The sequence below is a fragment of the Mastacembelus armatus genome, chromosome 11 (genome assembly GCF_900324485.2).
Source record: "Mastacembelus armatus chromosome 11, fMasArm1.2, whole genome shotgun sequence".
Lineage (NCBI taxonomy): Eukaryota > Metazoa > Chordata > Actinopteri > Synbranchiformes > Mastacembelidae > Mastacembelus > Mastacembelus armatus.
Window position 1 is genome coordinate 21449579 of NC_046643.1, and position 13262 is coordinate 21462840.

Sequence of the window (13262 nt, forward strand, 5' to 3'; positions counted from 1 at the left end):
GCTGCACTGACCTGCAGACACTACACTGCTCTGCTGCTGAGAAAAACATTTCCTGATAACCTGCTCTGTGTGGGTGTGTGCTCACGTCTTTTACCAACACATGCATGTTGGATTTCCAAACTCTTGCTGTTTTGAAAAACTTAGAAAATACTTTCAGTTTCCCAAAGTTTTAGATTCACATGGTTTTTATAGTTTGTCTAAATAGTTTCATCAATGCAAAGACTGGACGATGCAGCTTCCTGGCAAAAGAGAGTAAAGGGGTGGGGTGTGAGCGATACTGTTCTTGCTGCTACTTCCTGAATGTTCTTAAATCACACGGAGCAAGAAACCCAACAGCAGCATCTGGATTTACACAGTTTAACAGAGTTTACTATACTAGTACACAGGTTTTACTGCAGTATAGCAGCCAGTCAACACAGTGTGGGAACAGAAAGTGAAGTTTATCTACTGATCAGCTGTCTCAGTCCTCTGAAGATGTCCTCAGATATTTATGCCAAACCAGATGTTTCACGGAAGGTGAGACACAACAGAAGGGTGGAGGAAGATGGAGAGTGGGAAGAAAGGGAGGTGCAGATCTACGAGACTGCAGACGATGTCAGAGATGATCCCACTGGTTTTCAGTCTGAGGAAGGAGGTAAGTGAGAAATTATCAAATCCACTTCAAACCCACAGAGACACAGGGGGGGAACATGCAAACTCCACAAAGAAAGGCCCTGGGGTTGAACAGCATTCAAACCTAAAACCTTCCTGCTGTGAGGCCACAATATGACACCACTGCAGCACCGTGGCCCCCCCATGATAAATCAGTAATCTAACAATTAATGCTTATTTGTCAGTTGTGCCTTTCAATCATGTTGGACCTAAAGTTTGTTCTTCCCTCAGTATGTTACACTGATCTTTCCAACCCAAGCTCCTGCAGCCCATCACACATCAGTGTTAGTTTCTATACAGCGACATGTGCAGTATGAAGTCTTTCCTAAAGTCAGTCGGATGATGTTCTGTTAACAAGCTGCTGACAAAATGTACAGTACCACAGCTTTTCACGTCTTCTGTTGCTGCTTTTATCAAATGGAACATTTAACTGACCAGTGTTGTTTCAACTCTGGGAAAGACACTTTTACACTGAGCACAAAGAGCAACCACAAGGCAGGAAGAAGTGGGACGTGCACAATGACCACATCCGTAGAGCTAAGACCGACTGAAGACTATTTTAATTCAAGGGTGTCAGGTGGAAAATTCAGTGGTTCATCATAACTGAAACTGTCAGATCAGTGGTTTAACAAAGGTGTTAAAATAGTTTGTCACATCAGTGACGCTGCTGACAGGCTGTTGACAAGACGCCACCACAGCCACAGATCTAACCAATGATGCTAGAGTGTGAGGTCTAATGGTAGAAGCAGAGGATGATGGGTAATAAGTGTAGCTGTGTTTGGTTAAACTCGCTCTGTGTGCTTTGCCTGTGCAGGACCACACAGTCAGAACCATCCTCCAGTCCAAAGAAAACCTCTGAGAGGAGCTGCAGTGTGTCTGGGAGTGCTGTGCCTTCTGATGATGGTTGGGATCATCTCCCTGTCCATACGCTGTAAGATTCAACACGACCGCTCAACTCATTAGCAGCAAACACTAAACAAGTTCACATGATGCCAAACAGAGACTGTTGGTCTGTGAAGCACAGTGATGACACTTTCCCCCCAACATCACTGCCCTGCTGCCCTGATTTGAGTCTGTCTTCATATAATACTGACATATGTCCAGGCAAAGAGTCATTGGTGGCTGTGATCAGTCCTCCTCTCCAAACTGCCTGTGAAGTGATCCCTTCACAACACAACTCCACTGTAAGAAACAGACACACAATCCACCGTCGTCCTCCTGTGTAAAAATGTGAGGACGCCAAAATACACAGAGACATTTTCATTCAGCATTTTTCAATGAGCTCTAATTATTTTATTCCTTTAACTGAATTCATCTGCTTGGTGACAACAGTTGACAGTTTTCAGTGCAGCTGCTGTAAAAAGTCTGAGTGAGTGAATGTTCATACGACTGAACATCAGAACATGATGAAGGTGTTAGTTCCTCATCAAGTCTGAACCTAAAAAACTGCACAGATCACACGTCACATTTCCTGTGTCAGAAACTGCTCAGCTCTTTGTTTCTCTGTGTCTCTATTAATAGTGTGTGGACATTCAGCAAAGTGCTGCACAGTGCTGCTGCAGAGTAACACAACTTGTATCTCTGCAACAAACAACCTTTTCAGCAGGACTTGAGTTTCTCACTTTATTGAAAAGGTTTTTCCAACTCCATTGCATGGATCATATAGTCCAGTAATTCAACTTATAACACACAAATGAAGGTTTTCATGAAACAGGAACAAAGTGCTTCAAGTATCTGTGGCTGTGGGTGGACCTGCTGCTACTTCCGTCATGCCCTGTTGAAAGCTGCCTGACTCAGACAGAAACAGACAGTGAAGACTGGTCCAAAACAGCTTCAGGTGCTTTTTAGCTCTTTGTCCCTCAACATGTCTGCAGACATTCAGTCTGTGTCAGATGTGAGGGTGAAATATATCAGAGGAGTCCCAGAGGACACAAGAGAGACAGACAGAAGCCAGGATGGACAGCAGCTCACTGATGTTGGCTTACAACAAGCTGGTGAGTCTGAAATCATCAATATTAGAAGAGAAAAGCTGATGCTGAGTCTTAGTGGCTGCAATTTGACAGGATTTTTACACAAACTGGAGCTTTTCAGTTTGACTCTTGCAGAAAAACCAATTCTATTATCATCCAGTCCAGTTCCTGTAAGTGCAGAACAAAGAGGATCAACTTGTGTGAGTCAGTATCAGGTCACTTTGTGCTGGAAGTTGGTCAAAGTGCAGGTCAAATGTCTTTGTTGGCAGCAAGCAGATGCATTCAATGACAGGAATAAAGGACAAAGAGCTGAATCAAAGTGTCTTCTCTGTGGATTTGGCCTCTGCAGGAAGACACAGTGAGAAGAAGCTTCCAGCTGTGAAAAGAAGCAGGTTCAGAGTTTGGACAGGGGCTCTGGGAGTGCTGTATCTGCTGATTCTGGCTGCCATCATCATACGCTGTGAGGACTTTTATTCCACTGTCTTCACTGTTTTGGTTTTCCACATTCAAACTACAGGTTTTTGTTTGGGTCCTGGTCTTACTTGGTATTTCAGCCACCGCAGAGTCACTTCCTGTCTAGTGACGACGCCCTGAGTGAGCTCAACACACGGCAGGTTCAAGAACAGTCGGCTCAACAAATAACTGAACTCTAGATTAAAGCTGTGACTGTGATGGTTAATAAAACACAGGAAGTAACTCAGCTATGTCTTTATAAAGCAGAATGATTTGATGTCGTCTGTTTCTTCTGGTGTTTTTCTCATCGGATTTTTCAGTGACATTAGAAAACAACAACCTGAGCAGCAGCTACTCAATATTGGAGAAAAAAACTGCTGGTAAGATTTTTTTGAACTAACAGGCAAATACCATAAAACACATGATCCAACTTCACACTGCATCAACATTTTCATGTTTTATCTGCTGCTGATTTTCTTAAGACATGGCAGCCAACAACAGTCAGTTACAGGAAGAAGTGAAGAAGCTGAAGGACAAAATTGAAGGTGAGAAAAGTTTAAAAACTATGATCAAATATCAGAATTAAACCAGTTTCTATGATATCACTGAAGAGTCACTTTGAATTCTAACTGTCTAATGTAGTTGAACAGTTTTGCTGTGTGGATATTTGTGTTGGAGGTAATCACTTCAAATGAGAGTGACGTCGTATTTACAGAGTAAAGAACCTGAAAGTGAAAAGTGGAGACAGAAAGATCTGAACCTACACAGTGAAAGTACAAGTCTTATCAGTCTGACACTGAATGACATGAACTGGCTTTAAAACACTTGTCTCACATTAAGGGACGTGGTGTCCTGAAGGATGGACGAGATTTGGATGCAGCTGTTACTTTAAATTCACTCAGGAGAAATATTGGTCTGACAGTAGGACAGACTGTCTAAACAAAGGAGCTGATCTGGTGTCGATAAACAGCAAAGAGGAGCAGGTGAGTGTGTTTGTTACTGTGTGTGTGATCTCTGATGTAACTGCCAGTGATCTGTTCCTTGTGTTTCTGACCTGCTGCCAGTCTGGGACCTGCCTCCTGTCTGGACCCTGATGGATTTATTTGCCTGGTTAAACAGCTTTCAGGCTGCACAACTGGAAACCTCTTCACTGACTAGTGATTCTAGTAAAGGGCCTGGAATTCAACCTGTTCTGCCTGTGTGGACTGTACAGGCATTTGGGTCCACGTCACTGCTGCTTTTCTACATCAACTATCATGGAAGCTGATTTTAAGGCCATGGATATTATTATTTCACATACTGGAGATTTTAAGGCCTGGATTGGTATTTTTGGATTTGGAGTTGGTTTAGGTCACTGCACATTTGCAGTAAAACACAAAAGTCTTGGTTAAAGTGACAAAAACAGGAGGTCTGACTGATTCTGCATGAACTGAGCTCTAATGGTTCAGAGAATTTAGAGACAAAAGTTCATGTAAGGGAAATATTTCATTATTCAATTCATTCTCAATATCTCAAAAACCCTCCAAATGTGTGTGTTGGTTTGAAAAACACATTCTGATAAAATGACATGTTAACTTTGGTTTTACTGTGACAACGGTCGGTCTATGAGAGGAGCTGATCTTCATCAGTTCTTTGGCTGTTTCTGATTTATGCTCCATGGAGGAAAAGAAAAGTTGCAGCAGATTTAGTTTTTCCTTCAGACAGACTCACAGGACGATTTTACTACAACAGAAATACTGAATTATGAATGGAGAAATAATTATTGTCTCTTGTCAACTATTAGGAATTTGTCACAAAGCTGAATGTGAAGGGACAGTCCTGGATCGGTCTACGGACTGTACAGGAAGGATCGACATCTACCTGGAAATGGGTGGACGGATCAGCGCTGACAGAAACGTGAGCCAGTGTTTTGTTTCTATTTCAGTACCATCAAAGTCATTATTGGAAACTAACAGAACCATGTGTTAAAGGCAGGACAGCAACACATGTTCAAAGGATTTTCTCAGTGTTGCTTTGGAACAACCTGCAGATGTTGAATCCAATGAAAGAACGTGAACAGAAAACTGAGTGTTTGAATGAAGAGCTGGACTTGAGCTCTGTTCATCTGCAGTCTGTGATGAGGTCCAGTAACAAGGACTCAGTCTGAAAGAGTCAGGATTCAGAAAGTCTTCAAAGCCCTGGTCACAGTTCAGCTTATTGAACGTGTGTGCTGCTCTGTATCCTCAGACAGAAAAGAACAAACTGCTTCTCAACTTCACAAGTCAAACAAATGTGACTGCAGGTCCTTTAACTTTAGCTCAGCATGAAGGACGACCTGCCTCTTCTCTGCTCTTTAGAAAGGGAAGAACATATGAAGGAAAAAGCTGAATATGACCATTAGTCCCAGGGATGGATTAAGAGAGCAGCTTTACAACCAGTTTGTCCTGCTGGCAAACTGAGCTACTGCAACTAAAATCCCTGCAACCCACAAAGTCTTTTCATCATAGACGACCATTGAAAACTGATGTGAGTCCAACAGTTGATTGAACACCTCAAACTGCACCAGCTCCATTATTACTTCTCTGTCATTCATTTCTCTAGCATTAAGATTTAAAATTGGTCAAACCTTTAAAGCTGTTTCAGAGAAACCCTACTGAGCATGTGCAGGGAGCTTAAAAACCAGGAGTCAGACCAGGACCAGAGAAAAGGTCTGTGGAGTATGAGCAGAGTAACTTTCATTGGAATGAATGGATGCCATGTCTAAGTCCTGGATCCAGTTTTCATAACACATCTGGGACCAGACTCATACCCATAATCCTTTGTGTTTGAGGTGTCTGCAAATCCCCTAAAAATAATGGAAAATATCTGAAATATTCAAAGTGAGATTCAAGTTTATGTGAATATGAAAATAATCAGGAGTTTCAGCCCAGTTTAAAACTATATTTTATTTGTCCACAGGTTCAGGGCAACAGGACATGGAAATCCCACAAGCGGGTACTATGCATCATGTTGTGACCAACAAGGAAAATGGACTCAAAGTTATTATTATGACAATAAAAAGACCTGGATCTGTGAGAAAAAGATTCCCTGGTTCTGCTGATGACAGAGGGCTGTGGACTGTTGGGATGAAGCTGTTTGTCCAATCAGACCAAAGACACCAAACTATGAAAAGCTCTGCATGAGCCTCAGAGTCATCTTCCATTAGTTCACATGTTCAACCATCTGGATTCCATAGACATTGTCCCTCTGTGCTCTATGGTGCAGACAGAGCAGTGGGGCTGGAAGTCGTCCACACAACAACTACATGTGCACTCACTGACTCTGTCGTCCCACAGAAGGGTTAGAATAAAAGTGAACTGCAGCTTGTCTTTACTTTGCTTTACTTGCTTTATTCATGAGTCTGTTGCTGCTCAAACTGCTCAAAGTGTCTTCTTCATTTTCTCTGATACACCTGGAGTTAGTATCTGCTTCGTTTGACCTGGACCAGGGTCTTTTCTTCATCTAAACATGTGTCACATTAACCACATTAGAAAATACTGTAAAGAACCAACAAACTATTAAAGGCTTCTTCACCAAATGCATTGTCTAATATCATCAGTGTGTCTGGGGAATTCTTTGTGAAAATACAAACATGTGGTCAGGATGATGCAGCAGTGTCTGTGCAGCTGGAAAAAGGCCTCTGTCATGTTTCTACTAAGACACAACAACCAGAGTCCAGAACAGCAGAGTAATCCAAAACCAGGACACACAGGGAAACCAGGAAGAGACAGGAACAGCTGGAAGTCTATGGTATAAAAGTGAAACCAGAGCAGTATATTTACTGGGGAGAGTGATCAGGAGATGAGGAGCAGGTGTGCTGGTGAGTAGAGGGTCAGCTGAGAAGAGGCACAGACAAAGTTTATTCAAGATGGCATCATGGATGGATATCCAGAGACATCTGGTGGCTGGATGGAGAATAGCAGGTCTTGTAACTTTCCAAGTTGCTGAAGAAGTGAGAATGTGGGTGAATGCAGACAAAGAGGTGGACAAAACATAATGGGCAAGAATTCTGATATGGTCCTTAACTGACATCAAGTCAATGTGATATGTTTGGGTGTAGATACAAGTCAGGAAGGAGCCCTGCTTCCAAAAACTAACTCGTCGCCAGGACTCCACGATCTTAACCCTCTGGGGTTGACGCACACGCCGGTGCGTTTTGACGCATCTTTTTCTTAATTCATAAAAAACTGTCCTCGGAAAGTCAAAGTTCTCCCAGACAAATAATAGGTTGTACAGATGTGGTCTGACTGCTGGTGCATGAGGGAAGTGGGACAGGTGTGTCTGTAGGTGAGGGGAATCTGAGGACGTCTAGTGGCTGGATGGAGAATGGCAGGTATTGTAACTTTCCAAGGTGCTTCTCAGGGGTGGATGCTTATTTATTAAAATCTGAAAGGTGGCTTTAACAAACTTACATGCTAAGTCAGAATCCACCATATTATAAACGAGGTGCAAATCACTATTAGAAACATCATGCATGAAAACCTGCTCATTGAAAACGCTGAGAATTTTGTTTAAAAATATATCTAAGTTTAGTTTTAGGAAGCCTACAGGTTCTAAAACAAGCAACTGCACAATGATCACTAACATCGTTACAAAGTACCCAGGCGGCAGCATATTTGTGTGGAAAGTTCCTCAGAATAACATCAAGCAAAGTGGACTTGTCCAAATGCTCAGGGTTTAACCAAGTTGCAGATAGCCAGTCCCAGTTTAAGTCACCCAACAGAACCAACTCAGTGTCTGACAGTTTATGTAGAATGTCCAAAAACAGTGACGGCTTCACGTGATGCCGAAGGTGGACGATAACATCCTATTACTGTGAGCTCGGTGCCGTTAGCAAGGTTTAACTTCATCACTAACATTTCAAAACATCTGGTTTAGTGAACGAGTCCACCAAGGTACAGTCCAATGACGTCTTTGTATAGACTGTAACTCCTCCTCCTTCGTTTACACCATCTGTCCTGAACACATTATATCCATCAATGTGGATCATATCATTCGTGACTGATGGTTTTAACCACGTCTCTGACAGAACTATAACGTCACAGTCAGTTTGCTTGGCCCAGAGACCAATTGCGTCTATTTGGTTCAAACTGAGCACTTAAAAAAACACAATGAGTCTCTCCAACATTTGATATTTGTATAAAAAAGATAACTTACATCTCTTGCAATACTGCTGTTGGGACGTCCCTCAATCAAATGTCTTTTCTGAGTTTTGGTAGATTCAAGTATAATTGTTGAGTCTGAACTTGATGAGCCTTCAGATGCAGGAGATGGAGATTATTCTGACAAACATGAGGCTCCTGAAGAAGAATCCTCAACACTGTCTAAGAACACACAAATAGCACTGTGATGAAAAACTGTGTTCAAACTGTGCAGATAAAATCTACACTAGCAATAAATTAATAACCAAAAAATTCTCACGGATATTAGTTCGCAGTGTCAGTAAGATCCTCCCGACTGTCGTATCGCGCTAAATCAACCACATGCTATACACACTTTATGCTAGCAATCGGACACTTCGATGAAAAACGGTTTAAAACAGCAAAAAAAAAAAGAAACACTTGAAAATGTTCGTAGTCCAGTAAATAAACTTCACATAACATTGTTCTAAATAAACATGTGCTGATATTGAGCTAAAAGATGAAATTTGAAAGAATTGAACTTACCGCGATGACAGAGAAAATGGCGACTGGAAAAATCCAGCTCCGCATTTCTTCACCGGAAATAAAGGCGCGGTCCAGTTTGACTCTCCGAGTGTGAAACTGTGGGAAACTCCCAACATTTACTCCAACACTAACTCTGCTAGTGTTGGTTTTTATCGGCTCAGTGTTAAAACGACTCTGAATTTTGTTCATGTCATGTTACGGTGGAAATTTAACCCTGGCAGATTTGCCAGTCTTCCCTTTGTTCCCCGGTAACTATTTGCCAACCATGTTTATATTTAGAAGATTTTCAACCGGACATTAACGAAGGTCAAACAAAAATCAACGAGTTTCAATTATGGGCATCTGTTTGTTGTTGGTTTCATCAGTTTGTCACTGTCTGACTGTGACTTTAGACACATAATGTGGAAATAACTGCAAATCAACCAAAATGATCACCATTGATTAGATCTTACATGAAGTTGGAGCCACGTGGTGTTGATGGAAAAGTCCTATTGTTTATGTTTGCCTGTGATTTTCACGTGTGCTAATATTGATTTAGTTGTTAGCTTTTATCCAGGATTCAAGAGCTGCTTCAAATACCAACACACGACGGAGCAGAAAACCACCATGGGGAACAAAGGTACTGGGGAACATAGGGAAGACCCCCTTTCAATCCAGTAGAAAGCCCAGTAGTGAGCCAGTGAGAAAAAGGAGCGACATCAGAGTATGGTATAGTAACAGAGTATGGGGAGATCCAGAGAGAAGGGACCATTGTGTCATATTCCAGTCCATGATTCACTGCTGTTGTCAGCATGAAACCACCTGACAGGTGGAGTAAACAAAGCCACCACACTGGACACATTGTTTGTTGATTCCTTGTTTAGGTTGGAAATATAGCAGGAAAATACAGCAGGTGGCTCACCGAGTGCAGATGAAGCAGAAAACAGTGAGATGATACGCAGAGATCCTTTTTCTCCCCTGGTTACTGCAGTCCAACAAGTGGATCCCGAGAAGGCCTAGGCCTCAGCAGTCTGGGTTTACAGTGCTGTAGTTATATGAAAGCACCTGATCAAATGCATCATCTAAAATCCCCAAATTAACTGGTGGACATTGTTCTTGAGAAGTAACACACATTCATGTGGAAATGATGTGAAATGTCGCCCATAAAAACACAAAAACTTAGACATCAGGCACTGACACACAAACAACGGACTGACTTGGGGCCATCTTGAGCTGGGTCTTTTACAGGAAGCATGTGCAGAGAGTGACAGCAGCAGGACTGTGAGCGTCCTGTGGGTCTGAGCGACTTCCTGCAGCACTCGTCCAGGACAGGTGAAGGACACCAACAGGTAGTGGGGAATCAGCAGTGGCTGCAGCTGGACACAAGATGAATTCATGATGAAAACAGGTTTAGCAGTTCACTGAGTTTCAGATAAAGTGGATAACAATTATTTTATATTCTCTAATGTGGCTTTTTGCTTCAGTGTCAACACTGACAAACCACATTGGACCTTTGTTTTTCAAGGTGTTAGATTCTCACCAAGTCTAAACCTCAATACCTGCACAGATCACACGTCACATTTCCTGTGTCAGAAACTGCTCAGCTCTTCGTTTCTCTGTGTCTCTATTAATAGTGTGTGGACATTCAGCAAAGTGCTGCACAGTGCTGCTGCAGAGTAACACAACTTGTATCTCTGCAACAAACAACCTTTTCAGCAGGACTTGAGTTTCTCACTTTATTGAAAAGGTTTTTCCAACTCCATTGCATGGATCATACTGTTCCTGAATGTGAACTGTGGCTCATATATAAAAGGCCAAAGGTCAAAGTGGTTGAAGCCACTGACTTGGCTCAGTACAGCTCAGGACAGAAAACTTCAAACAGCTCAACCACATGGGGGCACCAGAATGCTCATATCAATCTGTACTGCCCTCTTCACTGAAAACAGACAAGTGATGACAAATAAAATCAACAATAAACATGAAGCCCAAAGAAAATGGATTCTCATCAGATCCATGTCCATGTCAACAGGAAAGTTGGAATCAGGATGATTTTGATCAGATTTGTGTTTAGTTTGTCCAGTGAACAGTGTTGGCTCCTCGCTGCACTGACCTGCAGACACTACACTGCTCTGCTGCTGAGAAAAACATTTCCTGATAACCTGCTCTGTGTGGGTGTGTGCTCACGTCTTTTACCAACACATGCATGTTGGATTTCCAAACTCTTGCTGTTTTGAAAAACTTAGAAAATAGTTTCAGTTTTCCAAAGTTTTAGATTCACATGGTTTTTATAGTTTGTCTAAATAGTTTCATCAATGCAAAGACTGGACGATGCAGCTTCCTGGCTAAGAAAGTAAAGGGGTGGGGTGTGAGCGATACTGGTCTTGCTGCTACTTCCTGAATGTTCTTAGACCACACAGAGCAAGAAACCCAACAGCAGCATCTGGATTTACACAGTTTAACAGAGTTTACTATACTAGTACACAGGTTTTACTGCAGTATAGCAGCCAGTCAACACAGTGTGGGAACAGAAAGTGAAGTTTATCTACTGATCAGCTGTCTCAGTCCTCTGAAGATGTCCTCAGATATTTATGACAAACCAGATGTTTCACGGAAGGTGAGACAAAACAGAAGGGTGGAGGAAGATGGAGAGTGGGAAGAAAGGGAGGTGCAGATCTACGAGACTGCAGACGATGTCAGAGATGATCCCACTGGTTTTCAGTCTGAGGAAGGAGGTAAGTGAGAAAATATCAAATCCACTTCAAACCCACAGACACACAGGGGGGAACATGCAAACTCCACACAGAAAGGCCCTGGGGTTGAACAGGATTCAAACCTGAAAACGTCCTGCTGTGAGGCCACAATATGACACCACTGCAGCACCGTGGCGCCCCATGATAAATCAGTAATCTAACAATTAATGCTTATTTGTCAGTTGTGCCTTTCAATCATGTTGGACCTAAAGTTTGTTCTTCCCTCAGTATGTTACACTGATCTTTCCAACCCAAGCTCCTGCAGCCCATCACACATCAATGTTAGTTTCTATACAGCGACATGTGCAGTATGAAGTCTTTCCTAAAGTCAGTCGGATGATGTTCTGTTAACAAGCTGCTGACAAAATGTACAGTACCACAGCTTTTCACGTCTTCTGTTGCTGCTTTTATCAAATGGAACATTTAACTGACCAGTGTTGTTTCAACTCTGGGAAAGACACTTTTACACTGAGCACAAAGAGCAACCACAAGGCAGGAAGAAGTGGGACGTGCACAATGACCACATCCGTAGAGCTAAGACCGACTGAAGACTATTTTAATTCAAGGGTGTCAGGTGGAAAATTCAGTGGTTCATCATAACTGAAACTGTCAGATCAGTGGTTTAACAAAGGTGTTAAAATAGTTTGTCACATCAGTGACGCTGCTGACAGGCTGTTGACAAGACGCCACCACAGCCACAGATCTAACCAATGATGCTAGAGGGTAAGGTCTAATGGTAGAAGCAGAGAATGATGGGTAATAAGTGTAGCTGTGTTTGGTTAAACTCGCTCTGTGTGCTTTGCCTGTGCAGGACCACACAGTCAGAACCATCCTCCAGTCCAAAGAAAACCTCTGAGAGGAGCTGCAGTGTGTCTGGGAGTGCTGTGCCTTCTGATGATGGTTGGGATCATCTCCCTGTCCATACGCTGTAAGATTCAACACGACCGCTCAACTCATTAGCAGCAAACACTAAACAAGTTCACATGATGCCAAACAGAGACTGTTGGTCTGTGAAGCACAGTGATGACACTTTCCCCCCAACATCACTGCCCTGCTGCCCTGATTTGAGTCTGTCTTCATATAATACTGACATATGTCCAGGCAAAGAGTCATTGGTGGCTGTGATCAGTCCTCCTCTCCAAACTGCCTGTGAAGTGATCCCTTCACAACACAACTCCACTGTAAGAAACAGACACACAATCCACAATCCTCCAACATCAGAACATGTTGAAGGTGTTAGTTCCTCACCAAGTCTAAACCACAATACCTGCACAGATCACACGTCACATTTCCTGTGTCAGAAACTGCTCAGCTCTTTGTTTCTCTGTGTCTCTATTAATAGAATAAGAATAAGAAAACCTTTATTTGTTCCACAATGGGGAAATTGCATTGTTGCAACAGTAAGTACAAAAACACAGCAGAGAGCCAGAAGTAGCAAGATGTGAAATAAATAGGAAATTAAAAATATTTTAAAAAGTACTAAGAATAGAACTATGAAGCTACAAAGACTGTAAGTATATACAATATGTGCCTATGGGTATGTACAGTATATGGACATCACTAGATATATAAATAAATACCAGGTAAAGTGACTACAGTATATTGCACTGATGTGATTTACATTATACTACACTCACAATAGATGGATGACAAATGTACAGTTAGCAGTGATCATTGTAGAGTCGGACAGCAGCAGGAAGGAAGGACCTGCGGAATCTCTCCTTCACACAGCGAGGGTGAATCAGTCTATCACTGAAGCTGCTCTCCAGGGCAGA

At 42.3% G+C, this 13262-nt stretch overlaps 2 protein-coding genes across 2 annotated transcripts in view; both read left to right on the top strand.

The window, feature by feature from the left end:
* Window positions 1–283: 283 nt before the first annotated feature.
* On the top strand, window positions 284–6414 carry LOC113126784 (CD209 antigen-like protein A). Its single transcript, XM_026300919.2, has 7 exons — window positions 284–634; window positions 1466–1582; window positions 3395–3454; window positions 3557–3619; window positions 3915–4057; window positions 4858–4970; window positions 6012–6414. The coding sequence occupies exons 1-7, from the start codon at window positions 301–303 to the stop codon at window positions 6151–6153; spliced, it is 972 nt and encodes a 323-aa protein (XP_026156704.1). The 5' UTR covers window positions 284–300; the 3' UTR covers window positions 6154–6414.
* Window positions 6415–11159: 4745 nt separating this feature from the next.
* LOC113126791 (low affinity immunoglobulin epsilon Fc receptor-like) overlaps window positions 11160–13262 on the top strand; it is a 37130-nt gene continuing 35027 nt past the window's right edge. The window contains exons 1-2 of the mRNA XM_026300936.2: window positions 11160–11469; window positions 12299–12415. Of these exons, the coding sequence (XP_026156721.2) occupies window positions 11310–11469; window positions 12299–12415 (277 nt within the window). The 5' untranslated portion in view covers window positions 11160–11309. The remainder of the gene's footprint in view (window positions 11470–12298; window positions 12416–13262) is intronic.

Coding starts and splice junctions, on each gene's coding strand:
- LOC113126784 (XM_026300919.2), top strand. CDS start 301: ATGTTCTTAAATCACACGGAGCAAGAAACCCAACAGCAGCATCTGGAT. Junction 635..1,465: donor TTTTCAGTCTGAGGAAGGAG/GTAAGTGAGAAA, acceptor TTGCCTGTGCAG/GACCACACAGTCAGAACCAT. Junction 4,971..6,011: donor GGATCAGCGCTGACAGAAAC/GTGAGCCAGTGT, acceptor ATTTGTCCACAG/GTTCAGGGCAACAGGACATG.